At 42.7% G+C, this 21,782-nt stretch overlaps 1 protein-coding gene across 1 annotated transcript in view; it reads right to left on the reverse strand.

The window, feature by feature from the left end:
* Positions 1 to 21,782, reverse strand: part of fmn2b (formin 2b) — a gene marked incomplete at both ends in the record, with an annotated part of 121,970 nt that overhangs the window by 40,732 nt on the left and 59,456 nt on the right. The window contains 4 exons of the mRNA XM_080747426.1: positions 1,226 to 1,372; positions 2,776 to 2,905; positions 4,272 to 4,363; positions 12,125 to 12,186. Coding sequence (XP_080603552.1) covers positions 1,226 to 1,372; positions 2,776 to 2,905; positions 4,272 to 4,363; positions 12,125 to 12,186 — 431 coding nt within the window. The remainder of the gene's footprint in view (positions 1 to 1,225; positions 1,373 to 2,775; positions 2,906 to 4,271; positions 4,364 to 12,124; positions 12,187 to 21,782) is intronic.

Raw genomic sequence — 21,782 nt, forward strand, 5'->3', positions numbered from 1 at the left:
CTCCCAGCAGATCAGTTGTCAAAATGTCCCTTCATACTATGGGATGGGTAAGGTCACGCGAGTGCACGCGTGACCTTATAGTAGATCTCATAGCCTGAGAGGATGTTCGGGTGAACATGTTGTTGCTGAATGATCAGGTTAGGGAGGAACGGCCTGTGTTTCGGTGCAGTGATCATTTGTTCATCATTAACTAATCATTGGTTTAAGTAGAACAATAATTCCCAGTGTCATCACCACTAACTAACTAAGTCTGTGTCATGGCCAGCTGTACAAAACGTTCTTCTTCAAGTGTTTTTATTGTGGGACACGGGGAAGGAAGAGCAGACAACAATGGTTTACAAGGACCTGCTCGGATAAGTCATCCAGTCATCCATTTCAAACAAATGTTTGTAATGATTTTGTATCAATCAATAAATAAACAACATTCTGCTTTCATAAAAGATATCTAAAAATATCTATATAACGACTGAGGCTTCTCACGAACAAAGCTACATTGCTGTCTCTACATGAAGGCTGGTCAATATGATGGATCAAAATAAAATGACACTCAAAGGTGATAGGGGCAATAGAGAGGTGGGCCGGCATTGTCAGGAGGTATGGGGTCTTGAATGAAGGTCCTTGAATAATAAGGCCCTCTCTGAATTGAATTGAAATTAACTCCCTCCTTCCCTCTGAGGCACTGGTTCTCAAACTTTTCCATGGCAAAGACCCTCAAATGACTGTATTCAGCCGTGGACCCCCCATGCTGTGAAAACGTTTTTCATTTTTCCACAACATTTTTTGAAAATAGAACTTTAGCTCGCCAATTCATGGGTTGCATTTGTAGTGTCCTACACCAGCCATTTTGAGGACCAACACAGGTGTTTTGATTAACATAGAACATTGGTTCTATGCCAATCAGACAAATTGAACACCTGTGTTGGTCCTCAATATGGCCGGTTTAGGAGGACTACAAATGCAACCCATGAATAACTGACTTTGATATATTTTCATATTAACTTTTTCTGGCCGCTCCCCCCCCCCCCCCCAAACACACGCTGGACATCGAGTGCACTGAAACGCGATGCTCAGCACTGGGAAGCGTGGCGATCTCCAGAGCGTCTTTACCATTGAAATTCATGACACAAAAGGCGTAGCAGCTAAAAAAAAAACCCTTTCAGTGGACATGACCCCTGACAGCCCTCTCTTCTTTCCAACCTCCACCCATCCCTCCACATATACTCACAGCGCTCTTGACGTCTTTTAGTTTGGGGAGGATGTCCAGGGTGAAGCCGTCGGCCTGGCCCCGGGTCCTGTTCCCGCCGTTCATGAAGTTACCGAAGGCGAGAACCAGACCCAGCACCCGCTTCACCGCCTCGCCACTGTCCAGGGTCTGCGGCGTGAGGTGGAGGAGAGAAGAGGAGGGGAGTGCTTAGATCAGGCCGGTTTGATAGCATTGATTAGGCCACGGACTCTCATGTGTTAAAAGTTTCTTTTAATCTATATCGCACAATTTCTGGTGATCATATAACACAAATGGAACCAAGGACTTTGAGAACCACTCGTATAGATGAATGTGGAGAGAAAGGGTGAGTGACACACTAATTAAGCAATATTACAGGAGAGGTTGTGCATAATTGTGATGCGGTCAGAAACGAGGCGGAGCAGAGTTCTGCAAGCATCACTGAAACAGGAATCGATCTTGGTTTTATTGGTTTTTTTTGTGATCTGAAATCTGATTCAGTTCAGTCTTTGCTTGTTAGCTTCATATTGTTTTGTTATTTAGTTAGTATTTATGTTTTTCCATTGACACGATGGTACACCAAGTACCATTATTATTATTACTAGTAGGACACCTCAGGGTGACATGCGACCTCAGGGTGACATGCGACCAATTCTTAGCCATCTGGCCAGTGATGTATATGGGACCAGTTACTCATATATGGAGACCCCTGCATGATAGTCAACAATGTTATGTCAAAACATGCCCATATATGGACATTACCAAATATGGGCATTCCCAGATATGTCCTTAATATTGATAACATAATATCCTTAATAATGTCCTTAATATTGACAATATAAGGATAAGAATTCATATATGGGCATAACACGTATGTTAATTAGTAAAGCCAAGAGGGGCCTTTGTTTCTGGGATTTTGTTTCTGGGAATGACCATATGGATTTTTTATTTCATTTTATCCTTTATTAATGATAATATGTTTATATATAAATAATATTTATGCCCATACATGGAGATCCCTATCTGAACCAGCCACACAGATATGGACCACACAGATATGGGCCATGTCCTTGCCATCTGGCCAGTGATGTATATCAATGACATCAGGGATACCCATATATGGACTGTCACTGTGATATCACCTGTCATGTCAGGGACCAGGGTTTGATCTTTGATGAGGTGATGTCACGTGACATCACTTCCTGTACTGAAAGACGGACGGACGGACGGACAGACGGACGGACGGACGGACGGACGGACGGACGGACGGACGGACGGACAAGCTACGACATTTCTCATGGTATACTGCGACCTTCGGTCGCAACTATGCTATATACTGTACACCTGTTTTTTCTCTATTATTCATTTGCATTTTGTAACCTTATAAAGAAAGGTGCTAAATAAATGAACAAACAAATAAATGCTCTCCCTTGTTGTTTGACACAGTGCAATCATTGAGGTCCTTGTCCCCCCCCCCCCCGATCTACTGTACATATATTCCACAGATTAACTAATGTGAAAACCATAGACAGACTGCGTGGAAAGGGGATCACCTTGCAGACTCTCTGCAGGATGTCCAGCTTCCTGTGAAGGGACGAGACGCACTCATGGAAGGTGGACTGGAACAGGATGCAGAAGACTCGCCCAGAGAAGTTGGGGATCTGGGAGAGCTGGGAGAGGAACCTAACGGAGGAAAAGGGAAAAGAACGGCAGAAAGCTGGAGTTAGTGGGGTCAGTGTTAAGGGCAGGGTTGTCACAAGGGTTGTACTTTAGCTATTGAAAAATAGCAGATATACAAGCTCACAGCGCAGCACTGAGTGCCGCGAAAAGGTTCGAGCACCACTGACAAAGAAACATAGGTTTTTAAAAAAACCTTAGAATGATTTGAAATATTCCAGGACTTGCACACATTTTCACGATTTCTCAAAAACAGCAGATCTATAAGCTCGCAGCTGCTATTTATATAGCAGTGTGCAAACGTGATGGACATAACGCGAGGTACATTTCTTTATTTACGTGCTCCGAAATTCGCTCCGATATTTGCTCGAAAAAACGCGGCAGTGTGCAACGACCTTTAAAAGAATGTTGGGTTGTGTACTGTTGAGTGAGAAAACAATGTTGCAATAATCATCTGGGAATAATACAATCATTTGGGGACGCCACTGGAGGTCTCGAACACCAGTTTGGGAACCGCTGGTGTAGACGCTCAGCAAACAAGTGATTTAGACTCACAGTGTGGTGCATTAGACTCTCAGGGTACCTTGATGGGCTTCTAAATGGACCCTTGCAGGGAGAGTATACAAATGGAACCAAATGGACCCAGAAGGCTCCATTTGGTTCCATTTGTATACTCTCAGGAGGAGTTATGGGGGTCCTTGGAAGTTAAAAGGTTTGAGAAGGACTGATTTAGATGACACTCTGTGGTGGTGGTGGAGAGGTGGTGAGTGCAGCTGGGCCACCGGAGCAGCGCTCCTGAGTGTGATGATCTAACAGGGTGTGCAGAACTAATGAAGTAATGAAGTAAGGCATTTTCAGGCCAAGGACCCCTTAGTCGAGAGAGAGATGAAGCAGGGACCCCCCCACAACCCATAGATACAATATAGTTTAATTGTTTGACAGCACAATCATCAGTGTATGTTGGCTTTGTGTACATTTGTGTTTCCAGATATTTAACCACTTGAACCATTAATACTTAATAAACTTGACCTTTCACTCTGTATTTAGCCTGCTCTTTTTCCCCTCTACACCAAACCGCTTTGCCAAAAACAGCCGCTGCTATTTTTGGCTAAAGTTCTCAGAATATGGACGCTAGGGTTCAAGTGGTTCAAATAAAAAAGGAGAAAAAAAGCTTCTATCACACAAAGATTTGGAGGACCCCCTGTAGTAACTCTGAGGACCCCCTAGGGGTCCTGGACACCCATGAAAGGTAAGGTGTTCCCTCTATTAAAGAGTTAAAATATCTTTTCAATAAGGGTTCGTTATGGCCTCTCCGTTGTCAACTGTATGGAAAGTGAGTTCAGGAGCAGTAATTAAACCCAGAGTGACTCACTGTTCCGGTTTGTCCAAGGGCTTGGCGCTGTCCTTATCTTTAGAGGACTTGATGTGCTTCTCGATCTTGTCCATTTCATCTTGTTGTGCTCTCTGGAACAAAGAGATACATGTAATGAATCATTAGCTGTGGCGTCCCCATTTTAGGCTATTTTAAAAACCTTTTCCCACATTTCTTAAACACATTTTCAAAAACAGCTAAACTAGCAAATCCACAAGCTCAATGGAAGCTTGAAGATTCCATTTTTTTTTTATCTGTACAGCAAAGTTATAAGTTGTTAAGATAAATTGCGTAGAGAAAGACAGGACCAGTTACCTTTTGAATTACTTCTTTTGGCTAAAATGTTATGAAATTAATCATGGTTTAGACGATCAGAGGATTATTTATTTTAGTTGTCACAAGCATTTATAAAAGGATCAAACGTTTGTTTTTAGTTTTTTTTTTAACCACTTTTCATCCACTTCCTGGATTTCATCCAGACCTGGCGCCTCAGTGCATGGAAGAACCTCAAGCTTCTATTAAAATCACAGCGCTGGAAGCGGGTTACTCATGTGTAACCACTACTGTCAGCGTTGTAGCTATAGCATAAGAGCTTATATAATGAGGGTATTGTGTTTGGCAGTGCCAAACTAAACCAAACCGTTTCCCCTTTTTTGTCACAGGTATTTTCCGCTTTGGAAATAAAAATGAAAATGATTCAAGATGCCATCATCTCATCTCGTTCTAACCCACCACCCGTCAATGATTTAACGTGTGACTGGCAAACATAATAGCCCCGACATCACCTGCTTTGGCCTTCACCGCATTCAGATAAACATTGTCTTAGGGTACAGTAATCACACACGACAACACTTGCTGGTTTCGTGTTTCACATCATAAAGTGCCGCTTTGGTAGCGGCCGTGGTGTCCTGGAAGCACGCAACCGGGCCAATTGTGATGTGCACGCACGCAGGCAGTGACGGGTGTGGGGGGGGGGGGGGGGGGTTGCAGGGGGACGGCGTGTGTGGGGAAACCCGTGCAGTAAAAACCAGGAGAAAAACCACACTGTCTAAAACGTTTCCTCCACCTCAACGCGTTTTAGCATAAAGAGGAACGTGGTTAACCTCGAAACCATGGAAAAATGTTAAGGCCCGGGGGTGAGAAACAATGTCAACGAGGAGATGACAGTATGGGCCGTCCCCCTGGGAGACGTGGGGACACGGAGACGTGGGTACACGGTCCTGGATGTTCACGTACGATGTGTCGCAACAGCAAGGGATCCCAGGCTGCCCATGAGAGTCACAAGTATCAGAGCTCTGTAAGCAATTATCGTTTGCTTTTTAAACGTTTAAATTACCCTGCCCTTTTTGAGATTGACGAATAACGTTTTCTGTCATTTGATTAAGTCGTCGAACAGAGAAGGAACACAGGAAGTAACTAACAGTAGCTCTAAACCTTTATTTTAGTGAGCGACAAGAAGGTCTCGTTACTTAGTATATAGTATATATAGTACAAATGTTGTGCCCCGCCGTTTTAAAACAGCAATATGGGAAAAACATCTTCAGTTCAGTGGAATGGTTTACCTTCCAACCTTAATTTGATCAGTTCCTTTGAAAACTTTAAATTCGCATTAAAAAGATGGTTGTCCAATAATAATGACTTAATTTTAAAGTATCATCATTGATCATCTCAGATTTCTTTCATGTCAATTTTCTGTTGTTTTGTTTTAGTTTTTTTGTCCCTGGTTCGTATTTGTATTGTTGCTTGTCCCCCTTCCCCAAACGGACCACAATGGAAACAGGCCTTTGGGGTTTCATGTGGATTTATCCCTTTGAATTCATTTTCAATAAAATCAATCAATCAATATTTCTTATATTTTATGTAGTCATACAATTTTAAGACATTCTTTCTTCCGTTATGTGAAGTCAAGATGATCATGATGCTTGCAAGAGCATTAACTTAACAATAATGGCCTGTACAGAGAAAAAAAAACTCACAATCTGAGAGTCGAACCGATCCATGTGGGTCAACTCTTTCACTCACACAAATACATTTGACTGATTTGGCCGTGTGCTTACTGTGAACCCATCAACTTAAATTCGGATCATTTCAAGAAAGCGTTAGTGTCGACTCTGAATAGATGTTCCTTTATTCACATCTTGCGGTCACAATTCACACAGCTTAGACCAGGAAATGTTAGGTAATACTCCTAGGTGTAAATGCAGGAATGCCAAGATTTTTGAACTGTGCAGGAGGTACGGGAACCCCCCTGGCTGCTGCCAATTACCGCCTCTAGAGTGACATGGCCTGGGGGTGGGTTTGCAAGAGCACGCTCCTCTGCGTGGGGAAAAAGAAGTAATCTTCGGGGGGAAAAAATTATCTCTCCGTCCATTGGAAAAACCTCACTGTCCATTGAACCATCCATCACAAGGTCCAATCAATGAAACGTGGGAAAGGAGCGTGTGTGTGCGTGTGTGTGTGTGTGTGTGTGTGTGTGTGTATGTGTGTGTGTGTGTGTGTGTGTGTGTGTGTGTGTGTGTTGAAGGGGGGTTCTTGAAGGCCGTTCTCCTTCTGTTCCCTTTCTCCTCTCTTGCATACTTGCATACTTGCATACTCTTCAACACTTCAAACACAGGCATCAACACAGTGATTAGTATTCTATTGCTTCGCCAGCTGTCTACAAGGGCGCGCGCACGTGTGTGTGTGTGTGTGTGTGTGTGTGTGTGTGTGTGTGCGTGTGTGTGTGTGTGAGAGCACTCACTCACGTACACACAGACACACACACACACACTCCCAACTCTCTGCTTCTCATTTAGAAGAGTCTACATCGCTTTTAAAGTGTAAATAGTTTTAATAGAAAGCAGCCCGTTCCCAAAGCCGAGCCGGTGGGGTGGAAGAGTGCGTGGACGTTCGAGCGCCCGCTGTGCAAATGGTGAAACGCTTAATTGGAAAAAGCAAGAAGGCAATCAAAAGTACAACATGTTTCTGGAGGAATGTATTCCTGAGGCCTGGGGGCATTGCTCATATCTGCCAGTGAGTGATAAACATCAACAGGCAGGGGAAGACACAGATGGATGAGAACGACATATCAGATTTTTTTGTAAAATATTCACAAAAACTGCTCACACGGGACAGTTACAAATGATCTGAAGGAAGTAACATGTGAACCGAAAACCATGGGAACAAGAAAATAAAAGGCTGCAGGGGATACACACGTACGCGTGTGTGTGTGTGTGTGTGTGTGTGTGTGTGTGTGTGTGTGTGTGTGTGTGTGTGTGTGTGTGTGTGTGTGTGTGTGTGTGTGTGTGTGTGTGTGTGTGTGTGTGCGCGCGAGTGCGAGTGAGTACGTTTTAATGCTGCATCAGCTTTTTCTCTAAGATACTTTTCGCTTTTAATATATTTTCCGTCAACAAATCTAAATTAAGACCTTATAATCCTGACACTATAGTTCATGAACACATCTGAAACCATGCACAGGACACACACACACGCACATTTTGTGATCACACTTGATCAGTTTGAAATCCTGCTGAAAGCTGAAAGAGACCCTGGCCTATACTGTTAACGACTGACTCCAAGCTGGCTAGACAAAACATCTTAATGGTTCCATCTTCCATCCATCTTCCATTCATTTGTTCATTCGGTCGCTCTACTTCCCATTCATTGGTCTAAGTCGTATTTGTGTACGGTACAACGGCTCTGCAGAGCATATAGGTGTGTTTCTTGCGTATATGAACACTTGTTTACCAACTACAGATGTTTCTACTGAACCTGTGTGTCATGACCTAGTACAGTGTTTCTCAAAGTGGATTCTAGGGACTTTGTGGGTTCCTTTATGGGGGTCTAAATTGACCCATACAAGTCTGTAACTCCAACAGCATACAAATGGAACCAAATGGACCCTAACAGGTCCATTTGGTTCCATTTGTATACTGTCAGAGTTAAGGAGCGACCTTGAAATGTAAAAGTCTGAGAAACACTGACCTACTGTAGTATACCACAAATAGTACACACTATAAATATATTTTTATGTGTTGTGCTCTCCTTGTACAATCGTATCAATGTCATGCTCTTTAACATCACTATTGATTGTAACTGCTTTAATTTGAGTGTTCTTTATAATTTAGTACACTCGGAGCACATTCAGCATTCAGCTGTACATAAAATTGATATTATTAATAATAGTTTATGTGCATGCTTTCCCCCCCCCCCCCCCCCATCATATTTCAATCCCTTTCCCTCCCTCAACAGTATTTTTTCTCTCTGGACCCTTTCCCTCTCTTTTCCTTCATCCCAGCGTTGCGGACCTTCATCTCTCCGTATTCCGTTTCACTGCCCCCCCCCCCCCCCCCCCCCCCTCCCCTTCACACTCAAATTAGGAGGGGAGGCGACAGGATGGAGTCGAGAACACGAAGGAGCCAAAACAAGACAATATAGAAAAAACAAATGTGGAAGTCTTGAAACAGCACCTCAGGCAAAACGGAGAGAGAGACAGAGAGAGAGAGGGGAGAGAGAGAGAGAGAGAGAGAGAGAGAGAGAGAGAGAGGAGAGAAGCAGACCAGAGTAGACACGAGGGGCCTCCCCCGTTTGACCCTGGCGTACAGAATGTAATGCAACATGTCCAACTCTGTCCCGTTCACAGCTCACATGACCGAGGGGTCTTCTTTGTTGTTGTTGTGTGGTGGCGGTGGTCTCGGCTACCTAGACATAACCATTTAAGGCCCTGCAAAGCGACCCACTTTACACTGCATGCTTGTTGGATTACGGCAACGTTTGGGCCTCCTCTCTCAGAGTTATTTTTTTCCGGCAAAAAAAAAAAACGTGGTTATTTTTTCTTTTGTTCTGCGTTTAACTGCCAGTCATGTTGTATCAGGGTCTGTGCCAATCATGCTGAGGTTGAGAAACGTAAGGGTCAAGAGGTGCACGGACGTACTGTACAAACATTTGGATGGGTGCTTGATCAAATAAGGAGAAGGTGCACAACAGTGTCTTCATGCTCCCAAAATAATTTAATACCAGAGCGGTCAGAAAAGAAAAAAAAACAGCCTTTGTCAGGTATACTCCTCGAGTATACCTCACGAAAGCCACAGAGGCCGAAACATTTTCTTTTCTGACTTTCTGACCGCTCTGGTAATACATTATTTTAGGAGCATTAAAACGGTTCTCCTTAGAGGTTGAGAAACACACCTTGGTGGGCATTTATCTCCAAGATCAACACTCGGGAGCACCAGAAGTTATAGGCATAGTGATACTCCGATGAGGTTTTGTGGGCCCCATCACCGATACCCTGAAGCCACATCGACAGATATCAATCACCGATCCAATCATGTGGGAGGGAGACATTTCTTTAAAGAAGTATGTTATTTCATTGTTTATTTATTGTGTAGCAACAAAAGTAGCTATTCTTAGCAGCAAGTGGCCTCTAGAGGACACTGAAGAACTGGCAAAAGATACCATCAAGTTCAAGTTCAGTCAGGACAACAGTATTACAACAATATTAACAGGCCAAAAAGACAGTTGAATCAACAATGTAGTCAAAGAAATAGACAGTATGTCTCAACAAACAGCTAGCAGTTGAATTATTGCAAACTTAAAAAACACGAATTTAAGAAATTAAACAAATAATCTAACAAAAATGGAGGGGGGAGGGGCAGATTTGATCTAACACGTTTATGTTGAACAGAATCTCTTCACTGATCTTTAATAAAAAAAAGTATTTAGAAGAATATTCACTCCGATTGTGTTCAAGCTGATGATGTTTTTTTTTATAAGAAAAACGTTTCAAGATGAATCAACCGCACGTCATCGACAGTGCCACACCGTAACCCTTAGAGCAGCCACGTTCTAAGCAGGAACCAACAGGGACGTGCTGGGCCCCTGATTCAGCCCGGGAAAAAGAGTTGTAGAGGCCCTCATTGCACGCTATAGAGAGATCCCTCTCTCTATAGCGCTGCTGCTACTCAAAGATTTGCCATTTCAGATCATGACAAGTGACAAGCCAGTGGGCCAATTACATGAGTTGTATTTCGTCGTTGTCGGGTGGAAACCTTGTATGTCCAAAACCGTTTGTTTTGTATTTATCATTTAAAAAATGATTTAAACTAGTGAAAACAGCCGATCTACAAGCACACAACGCCTCGCGGTGCGAGGCGTTGTGTGCTTGTAGATCTGCTGTTCTTACTACTTTTGTGCGACGGCCTTGTATGATGAAGCAGGGCTTTGCTTTTCGAAAAAAAAAAAAATACAAATTTGAAACTTGGAGATACCCAGCCCCCAAAATGGAACGAAGGCCGACATTTTATTTGTATTTTATTCCTAATGGCCGGCCTGGACCGGCCGGGAATGAACCAGCCGTTTGAGAGTTGTCCCGCTTTTCCCAATGGCCAGCACGTCCCTGGGAACCAAACACCCCCTTCATCACCAGTGCTAGAACACCGGAACGGCGCTGAGTGGCGAGGATGACCGCTCTCTGAACCAGAACCAAACCCGTGTCATCACTGGCGCTACCCTGTAACACTCTGAGCAGTAGAGAATGCCCACAGTCTGAACCAGAACCAGAACCATGTCATCACTGGCTCTACACTGGAACACGCAGAGCGCTGAGGAAGATACCCACGCTCTGCAGACGTTTAATAAACAACATCAGGTACACACACAGCCACAAATGTCATTGCATGAATTATATCAAAGGCAAGCAGCATTAATAACAGCACAATTTTATATAGCATAATATGCCTACGCATGGCATTATGAAAAATACAACAAAGACGGGCATAGACCGCGAGCCTTCTTATAAACGTTATCCTACACGAAACGAAAAGCGCAGCGCTTGTTCAGCAACGTCAAATGAGGGCAATTTAAGCTTTTACAAGACTTGTCCCTCATGTAAAACAGAGAACATACTTTCAGTTTTGCGGTTTCCATATTCATTTTTTTTTATCTGCCAGACTTTTTTTTAAATATAAATATATATATTTGAAGTCCAAATTCACTGGAAGAAACTTCCAAGCGGAACACAGACACGCACGCACACACATGTAATAGTGCATACAAGCACACATGGCTATAGGATGCATGTTCACATTCACTCACTTGCATGCATGCATGCACACAGGCATGTGCGCGGTTGTGCGCACACGCACACACACACACACACACACACACACACACACACACTTCTAATTGATTAATCTGAGGCCGTTATTTCTAAATCAATGTGATTACAGAGGGATTAAATAACAAGAAAATTTAATTATTCAATTGGACATAGAAAATACAGTAGGTTTTCATCTGACTAATAGAACAAACCCACATTGAAAGGTTTGATCATAAACAGCCCCTCTCTTTTATTAGCTCTGAGTGGAACCAAATGGGTAATGCTCAGAGAGAATACGCTCTCATTTTTCCGTGCCACCTTTTTAGAGGAATTAGTTATGGAGAGAATGTAAAATGGATTGCGAGACAAACCCTTATCAGTTCTTATCACCTTTATAACATGGACAATGACCAGAGGTCCCAGCGCGACGACGCAGTGTGGAAAATGTCGGAGAAGCAAAAGGCTGAGATGGGAAAATCCTTTTTACGAATAAATAGGGAGTAATATGCGTGAAAATTAGATCTTCGAAAGAAAATATTAAGACAAGCCAAATGTTTCCACTCAACATTTGAACTTGTGAAAGGTCACATATCTGTATTGTAAGTAAAGCTCAGTCATTAGTCTACCTCATGACCCTCTGAAAAGGTCACCAAGATTGATTTTATTTATCATATTCACCATACAAGCATAGCAGAATTTGAGAGATTATACGAAAGTATAGTATTGTGTGTGTGTGTGTGTGTGTGCGTGCGTGTGCGTGTGTGTGTGTGTCTCTTACATTCTCATAGAGGGCCTGAAGGGTCTCCAGATCTACCACTGTGTTGTCCAGGTTCAGAATGGCTGGAGAGAAATGAGACAAGAGAGACAAGATACATGCATTTAGATTTGTCACATACATTGAAATCTGTTCCAAATCATAGAGAATGCTGCTGCTCTTCTGTTATTAACCCATTGTTGAGTCAGTCCTCTGGCAGGAACGTGCTGGTTGTTCTGAAGGCTGAAGTAAGGATGGCTGTGCCTTTGCTGTCAGGGCTCCTTGACACAGTAACCCACCAAGCTTGTACTGAAAGGCCTTCCTATACACTGACATTTTGTCAATTCATTGTTTGACTCTTCAAAAGCAGTCGGTTCTCAAACGCTTACATTTCAAGGACCGCCATAACTCAGAGAGTGTATGTACAGTATGGAACAATTTGTACACTCAAGAGTTATAGACCAGTAAGGGTCCATTTGGAAATTGGGACACTGGACCCCACTTTGAGAACCACTGTCTTAAAAGGACCACTTCATCCATTTTCATCCTACAGTATCTTCATCAGTAGGCAGGATTGGACTGCGATTGTCCATTAGCTTGAATACCCCATCAATGATGTCACTGGTAGGTGGGTTTCTATACTTTACACAGCCCAGTAAAGTGGTCCTTTACCCGATAATGGTGCTTTTGACAGTTCTATTGTTCGTTCAGTCGGCATTTCAACATTGCATAGTGCATACATGGCCCTATTGCACCCCCTATCCCCTATTTTGAGTTTTTCTTTGCCCTATTGAGGGTGTAAGGACAGAGGGTGTAATTTTCTTTGCTCATGTTAGTGCTTGCTTTTGTTCAAGGGCCTTTCCATAATTTTATTGTTGTTTCTTTTAATTTCACACTTTTTTTTAATTCTGTTTATTGATTTGATTTATCTTCAGTTTTATGTAAAGCACTTTGTTTCTTTGTGTGCAAGTGTTTTATAAATCAAGTTTATTATTACATGTACTGTAGTTGCATTTAAATGTGTGACCACTAATTGATACTCAAAACAGAATATTATAGTTTACATGGAGCGGTTCAAGAGTTACAGACCAAAACAAATAGTGGCCTGTTATGGTGCCACCATGAGGTCGATTTGAAATATTTCCGTGGTCTACTGGCCGTGTGAGTGCAATGTCGGTCCAACAGTGCCGGAGATTGGCTGTTCACCGACAGACAGACAGACAGACAGACAGAATCACAGCCTCACATGAGCGAAAACATATATAATCCCTCGCCTAAGGCCATTCCGGTGTCCCGGCGGGGATAATGAGATAATTCAGAGAGGAAGAGGGGAAAATAAAAGACAGGTGTAAATGTGTACCTAAAGCATTGGTTCTCAAAAAAAAACGTTTTGTCTCAGGAAACCCCTGTAGATAACGTTTTCATCCACAGCACCCCGGAATACATTTTTTACTTTACAGTACCTTACATTTATGTCAAATATGTACATCTTTCCCCCTAAGATATAGTATGTCACGAGGAAAACTTGAGAGAATATCTGTTTCCATTATAGGACAGGTTGGAAATAATTTTACACTTGGCGTTTAACCACTTAAACTCCAGCATCCCTATTTTGGGGGGAACATTCACCAAAAATAGTCGATGTACAAGCTCACAACGCGTCACAACGTGGTGAGCTTGTGGATATGCTATTTTTGGTGACTTGCTGTGAAAGAGATCGCAAGTACAGTGCAACACAGGTAGGTTTTAATATACAATTTAATTTACTATACGTGGTTAAACTGAAGTGATAATGATGAATTACAAATGTTATCCAGGCACCCCTGGACTTGAGTCACAGCACCCTGGGGTGCCACGGCAACCACTTAGAGAAACCCTGACCTTAAAGGGATAAGGCTGATGGTTTCCGCTAGTGCTATAGCCTCTGGTCACAGGGTTAGAGGTTGATGGGGCTTTATATTCATCTGCTCATCACAGCGTCACAGGGCCACGAAGGGACGTGGCGCCAGTCCACTCCTTAAAAAAAAAAAAAGGACTCGGTCAAAGCCGGGCCATGCCGCGCCGTGCCAAGCGAGACCGTGAGGCGCCAACCGCCAAGCCCCTGTGACGCCAGATAGTCGCCCTGCCAGGAGGCTTAGCGGACATGGGTGGCGAGAGAGAGAGTGAGGTGTTTGTGTGAACGGCCAAAGGAGTGGAGGGGGTCAGAGAGAGAGAGGTAGGGGGGAGAGGAGGTATGAGGTTGTCTTTCTAAGACAGCTGTTAAAATACTGTCCTACATTGTGTCATTTTTAGTATAATTCTTTTTGACAGTCGTGCAGATAAAACACATTTTCTTCACAGAAAACTGGAAAAGAGTGAAAGAGCAAGAGAGAGAGAGAGCGAGAGAGAGAGAGAGTGAGGCGGAGGCGGGAAACAAAGAAGGCAGTAATGGTGAGGCATCCAATAAGCTCTCTCCTGATAGGCGCTCAGTCCATAGAGCGAGCAAACAAATGAATACTCCTTCTCTCCCCCTCTCTCTCACACTCACACACACACACACACACACACACACACACACACACACACACACACACACACACACACACAGTTCTAATCTAATCCCCTACAACTCTCTCCCGCCAGCAGAATTAACCCTAACTAGCGACCCCAACGTGGGGTCAAACCCTGAGTGTGTAAAGCTGACGGTTTAAGAACAGATTTGGGACAGATTTCTTTCCTGTTCACACACCTTAAAATGTCTACCATGCCACCCACAGCTCACACACACCCACGCAGGCAACAGATTACGGTCCTTTCTCACAGCATCCAGGCTTTGTGAGCGAGAGGATAAATGTGTGAGTTTGTGCGTGAATGAATGAATGCATTCGATTTTGTACGAACTGGGAATCTTTAGACAGAAGAGCTTTTCTCCAGAGTTCCAGGAAGCCATTTGTGGATGGTCTTGTTTGAGGTGTTCGGATGTCTCTAATGGGAGACAACTGTTATCCTACTTATCTGATGAATACAAGACAAGGCGATATGCAATCCCACCACCTGACTCCCTGCCTTGCTCTCTCTTTCTCTCTCTCTCTCTCTCTCTTACTCTCGCACACACACTTGAGGTTAGCCAAGCCTGACACCCGTGGCATTAAGCCGCTTAATGCGACGTGAGATGAGAATGACAGCCAATTAACTGCATTGGTCTATTGGGTGATGGGACCTCCGCTTAGACAGACAGACAGACAGACAGACAGACAGACAGACAGACAGACAGACAGACAGACAGACAGAGTCTCCCTTTTTTACACACACGTGATGTTCAGTTCTGAGCTTGTTCAGTAAAATGTTGACTGCACTTGAATTTCTTTTTTTAACACTACCAATGACGAGATATACAACAGATTTCTTTTTTTCATTTCATTTCATTGAAAATCACAATGGTGCTCATCTGCTTTAAAGGAATTCGATCCGGTTCCCACCCGGAACCAGAAGTAGGCGTGATCAAAAAGACTATAATCTCCATTGGCACCCATGTTAAATTCTGCAGAAAAAACAACCATTTCTCCATTTAATTTTCCTGCTTAGAGTTTTCCGGCCTACAACACTAGCTAGTTAGCTTGTAGCTTTGGGGCCTGGATTAACGGGTTCAGTGGCTCATCTCCACGCACGATCTACACGTGCACGATCGTGCACGATATTCTGCGACTACTTTTAAAAAAGGTAAGACAAAACAGCTGAAAGTAGTTTGGTTAAATAATTCCGGTAGTAAATGAGTTAAGAGTCAATCGAATATGAATAAACCTCATGGTTTATGGTTTCATCTGTGACATCATAACTTCTGTAGAGACCAGAACGGCTTTGAACCATACAGACAAGACCATCAGCACACAACCATATCAAAGCACACGTGTGCATACACGACTGATTAGGAAGACTGTTTTAATTCAAATCAAGTGGTTCAATGATCGAATGCAAGCACACCTCTTCACCACTAATTAACTCTCTCTCTCTCTCTCTCACACACACACACACACTCACCTGAACTGCTTCAATTTCACCTGCCGGTCTATTGTATAGAAACCCAGATACCAGGCCTGGAATTTCATCATTTTAGGGGCAAGGCCACTTGGCCTTTGTTGTTGTCATTTTTTTGAGGCCACACAGGCCAAATGCCAGGGCAGGAAGGCCATCAAATAAAACAAGATTTTAATCCACTGAAATAATTTGTTGAATTTAAGGGTTAGGGTTGCAGTGAAATAGATAAATTATGGTATTTACAAAGAGACACCTGTCTACTGTCTACATATTGACAAGAAAGAGACACTGGTACTGTCTACATATTGACAAGAGAGAGACAGAGGAGAAAGTGGTACGGTCAGCTGGGGCATTAAGGCCACTGTGGCCTCAGGTCATGCCATTGGTTTGAGGGGCACAAGGCCAAACTGAGGGGCAACGGCGGCCATGGCCTTCATTGGCCTCCATGAAATTCCTGCCCTGCCAGATACATTTTGAAGTGCCAAATCATAGGTGGATTACGCACACACAAAAATCACAATGCTGTACACAGACACACCCACATACAGTATATTGCCTGCATGCGCATGTGATTGGCAACACACATGTACACGCACGCACGCAACACATTACTTAGCACTGGGATGAAAGCAATATACCTCAAATCAGCCAGAGAACAAAGAGAAGGAGTTGTGGCTTAAATTCCTCATGTCGCCTTCTTGTCTCGGCCTCAGCGCTGAGATCTGGCGCCTAACTCTGTAATCCTTAAAAAGTCAATGTTTGAACACAAACACTGAGCGAGTTGTCGATTGTTTAATTTAAGCTATAGTGTTACACAGAGCCCCACCGAGAGGAACAGAACAGGACAGAGTGGAGGGCGCGTACGTATGTATGTATGTAACATAATGGTTTGTGTGTGTGTGCGCACGTGTTTGTGTGTGTTAGTGCGCTAGTTCAGAGGTATGTGAGGTTTGCCCCCACAACGTTCCGTGTTCCAATAACTGTCTTAAGCCATTAAAGCTGTGTCAGTAATTTGTGAAACAAAAAGCCTAAAGCCGGAGTTATACTTGAGCTGTGCGCGGGTGTCGCGCAAGCAACTATAAATCAGGTTTAATTTATAGGCCGTAGTAGGACAGTGTCGCTTATCGACAAGAACTTATTTTCACGCCTCACAACATCATTCGTTGGAGTAGAAAGAAATTAAGCTTGAGTTAAATTACACCAAATATCAATATGCAGTGCAGAGGCCTCAAGATTTCTGATACTGCTTGCTACAAACATAGATAGGATTTTAATGTATCATCTTAAGACTCTTTGTTTCAGTGTACAACATTGTATCTTGACATAAAGAAAATGTTTACTACGAACCAAGGAGAAACTGAACTACACCGTTCAACTGGCACCTTATCGTGCCTGCAGCACTCAAATATTTGTTTTTCTACATCTGTAAGAAGGCCAGATCTCTCAGGCCTGTTGCTGTGTTGTCTTTATGCATGAAAAGCCATTAAAAAGGATTGCCCTTGGGAATCCCCCCGATCAGAAAAATAAACTGGATATTGGATACACTCACTTTGAGGTTGTGCACTCCAATTCCTTTACTGTAAATACATGTTTTGTGTGTGTGTAAGAGCGTGAGTGTTTGTGCACGTGGGGTGTATACAGCATGTAATTGGTCTAGTGTGTGTGGCTGTATACTTCACATGTGCACATGTTCTCTCTCTCGTGTGTGTGTGTGTGTGTGTGTGTGTGTGTGTGTGTGTGTGTGTGTGTGTGTGTGTGTGTGTGTGTGTGTGTGTGTAGGTATACTTGTTATGTGCTAGCTAAAGTGTCAACACTGGAAAATCCGAGCTGATCCAAACCAACTTAAGAAGCAGTTGGTATATTGTATTACTGTTTTGAACCAACGGTAAACAGGGGTTTTAAAATCTAAACCCTTCGGGCCAAAAACTGGACCTTGTGTGTTTAATGTCCCCATTAATGTGCAATAAAATATGTTTATTTTCCGATTCCGACCGCACCAATAGTAGCAACAAAAAACACAGCAGACAAGAGGCGTGAATTAAGGAAACCAGACTTGCGTATGTGCATGAAGTAATGTATACAGTACAGTGCACATGCAGTGGCACACACACACACACACACACACACACACACACACACACACACACACACACACACACACACACACACACACACACACACACACACACACACACACACACACACACACACACACACACACACACACACACACACACACACACAAAGTCATTAGGACCTAATCCAGGCATATTTGCTCTAACTAAGGAAATCCATGTTTATCATTCTTTGCGATTTGCAGTGTAATCAAACCTCCATATTAGACAGCGCTAAACTGCCGGTGTACTGTATGGTATGTATACAGCACATTCTGCACACAGAGAACCTAAGTGTTGGGAAAAGCAATATCCCATAAACAATCACTGGAAAATCGTTCCCCCCCCCCTTTTTATTGGGTTCCCTATAGTGTCTAGTCTGCAGAATATAACCCCATTAATAACATTAATCCTGGTGTCCATATTTTGGTCAAATTTTCCCCCCAAAGAAATCCAGATAATTTAAAAGAAATTGCAGATCTCCCAATGGCTTTGTTGCTGTGGATTTTGACTGCACATTTTGATTTAGTTTCAGTCAGTCTTATGAATAAAATTCTGTTTAGTCATATTTTAGAAACCTGAAATGTTTTACTTTTAGTCTACAGTTGATTTAGTCAACCAAAACTATTTTTGGCACGGTCGTGATGTCCTCGAAATGGGTGATTGTCACTTAGCTGCATGCCGAAAATAGCCAACCTACAAGCTGCGACAAGTTGTGAGCTAGTAGATCAGCTATTCTATGAAGACTTTGTCTTAGTTCTACAGGATCTCTTCTCCACTAGTCTCTCCCAAAAATGTTAGTCTAGTTTTTATTTGTTGACGAAATTGTCAGAATATTTTGTCATAGTTTTTGAGCAGTGCAAACCACTCCTATGTTTCACTTTGTGTGTATTAGCCAAAGAAATGTAGGAGCACGGATCTCCATGTATGGAGACCCGTGCACATACACATAAAGTAACTTATGTCACGGACAGAACGGCCAATACAAGGAGATATGCACTAGGGCATACACCAAATATTAGAATATCAAAGTCACTATTCGACGTTGTTCACCGAAGTCGAATATTCGCTTATTTTTTTTTTAATTTTTTTATTGTTTTCTCTTTAAAAAATGTATAGTTTATAAAGCTCGGCTAGATAGGAAGTCATAAAAATTAGTTGTCAATGCCCCTGGTGGATGAATTTGTTAATGGTCTATACCAGGGGTTCTCAAACCTTTTTTAGGCCGTAACCCCCAAAATAAACATATTTGAACTGGGGACCCCCACCCTGACAAGCACTTGGAATTGTAGGTATTACATTTAATGTGACTCGGTTCTGCAGATAAATATTGTGAAAATAGCAGATCTACATGCTCACACCGCCTCGCGTTGCGAGGCGTTGTGAGCATGTAGATCGGCTATTTTCACAATATTCGCTCTTGCTTACTTAATATTTGACAGTTTGGCCAGTCCTGTCGAATATTCGACTATTCGAATACTTTGAGGTCGAATAATTCAAATACTAAAAATCACTATTCGTGAATGCTCCAATATGCACATGTGCCGTGTTTGCACCGCTCACTTCGCACCGGTGCGATCTTTCACCATAGCTTAGATTTTATTTTGTTTTTATTTTATTTCATTTTTATGTTTTTTTTTTTTCATAAGAGGAAAAAAAGGTAGTCGATAGACAGAATCAACAATGGCTTGTTGAGAACACAAGTATTCGTAATCAACAACTTCAAACTGCCCAAGAACACAAACACAAAGCCGTGGCCAAAACACAGGGCGTAGGAGTCGTCGTGACAAGATTGTAGTTATTTTTAATGGTTCCAGTCTTGAAATTGGCTTAACCGGACTGCAATCAGGTTGTTTTTTATCTAGTCTGACAGCAAAAAAAACACATGGAAACTGCTTTTTTTCCTTCTCTCTCTTTTTTTTTTTTTTGCAAATCAGATTTGAAACACATTCCTAGGTGGTTGGATGTGATTCAAATTTGATTTGTAAAAGTTGTGTCTCCGTTTGGATTCTGCAGCCATTCAAGCTGGCTTAGGGTCAACAATCACGACTGCACAAAACATGCACTCTCATTCTCAGTTCAACACATCCTGATGACGTAACATACGGTAAGTGACACAACGCAGTGCTTCTCAAACGTTTCTGTGCCAATGACCCCCACATTGATATATTTGGCCGCGGCACCCCATCTGAAAATGTTTTGTGCCGGACGACCTCTAGAAGTTAAGATTTGAGTTGATTTTTTTTTTTTTTTTTTAAAGCAGATCCACAAGCTCAACGCACTATGAGCTTGTAGCCTATATCTGAATAGCGAAAGTATAAAATATGTTTTAAGTGGTTCAAAAGGTTACCAATCATCAAGGACGATGATACACGAAAGAAGATGAAGAAGAAAACGCTAAATTAACTAATGTTGCCCCCTAACCCTAACCCACGTGACCTCAGTAAAACTATGCCTAAACCTAACCTTATTCCTAACCTTAGCCTCAGTCAAACTATGCCCAGCAAGCACGGTCAGGAGCTGGAAGTCTCGATTGGGGCCAGATCAAGTCAAACCATGACTAGTCAGATCTGGCCTATAATATCACCTGATTTCAACCAACATAAATCCTGCCCACGAAAACGGACGTCCTGGATTAATCAGAGGGGGTCCGATCGAGGCCAGATAAATATCATAACTAGTCAGATATGTCCCAGAATATAACCTTATATGCTCATATTTCAACTAACATTACAAACAATCCTGTCAAACAAAAAAGTCCATTTGACGTCCTGGTAATGACGTCAAGATCATCCCCATATGGGCTGTGATCTGGCCGGCCTAGTTCTGAACGTCACCGGAGTCACCGGAGGAGGTTATAACGTCATCATGACGTCATTTGGCTTGCAGGGTGCCTAACACTAAACTCATTCCTAACCTTAACCTCAGTGAAACGAAGAACCGCTGGGGGCACGCACCCCACTTTCTTTTTGTTTGTTTTTTTGTTACCATTGAGAGCAGTTAGGTGTTCAGTATCTTGCTCAAGGACTCTTTGACAGTAAGCCAAGAGGGAGTGGGGATCTTACTAGGAACCTTATGATTCCCAAGCGGCAGCTCCAACTCCAGAGCGACTGCCGCACTGGTGTCTGGTGAAACGTTTGGGTTCTACAACGCAGCTAGAGTGCAATATGGCAGGATAGGCGAGATGACAGACTTTGCCTATTTTTGCCAAATCCGTTTTTTACCGAAAGTGTTTGCCGGTTACGACATGCTCAGAATAGCAAAGCTAAAGGTTCATGCGGTTAAGAAAACATAAAAAAAAAAAAAAAAAAAAACATTGCTCTGATAGTGTGTTGAAAACTGATTGATGGGGCATATCTGTAACGAATATATCCATCCATAAAGATGCTGAAACGTTTTTTTTTCCTTCTTCTAAATTGGGTTGTGAGAACCAATAATGATATTCAGTGCAGGATATGGGATTCATACTGAAATGAGTAATGTTGCATTCTTCAAGTATGAGACTTGATGAAAGTCTCACTGTTGACTGGAAGTGTTTAGATAAGAAATTTTAT

The sequence above is a fragment of the Nannobrachium achirus genome (genome assembly GCF_963921795.1).
Source record: "Nannobrachium achirus genome assembly, chromosome: 18".
NCBI classification, from domain to species: Eukaryota; Metazoa; Chordata; class Actinopteri; order Myctophiformes; family Myctophidae; genus Nannobrachium; species Nannobrachium achirus.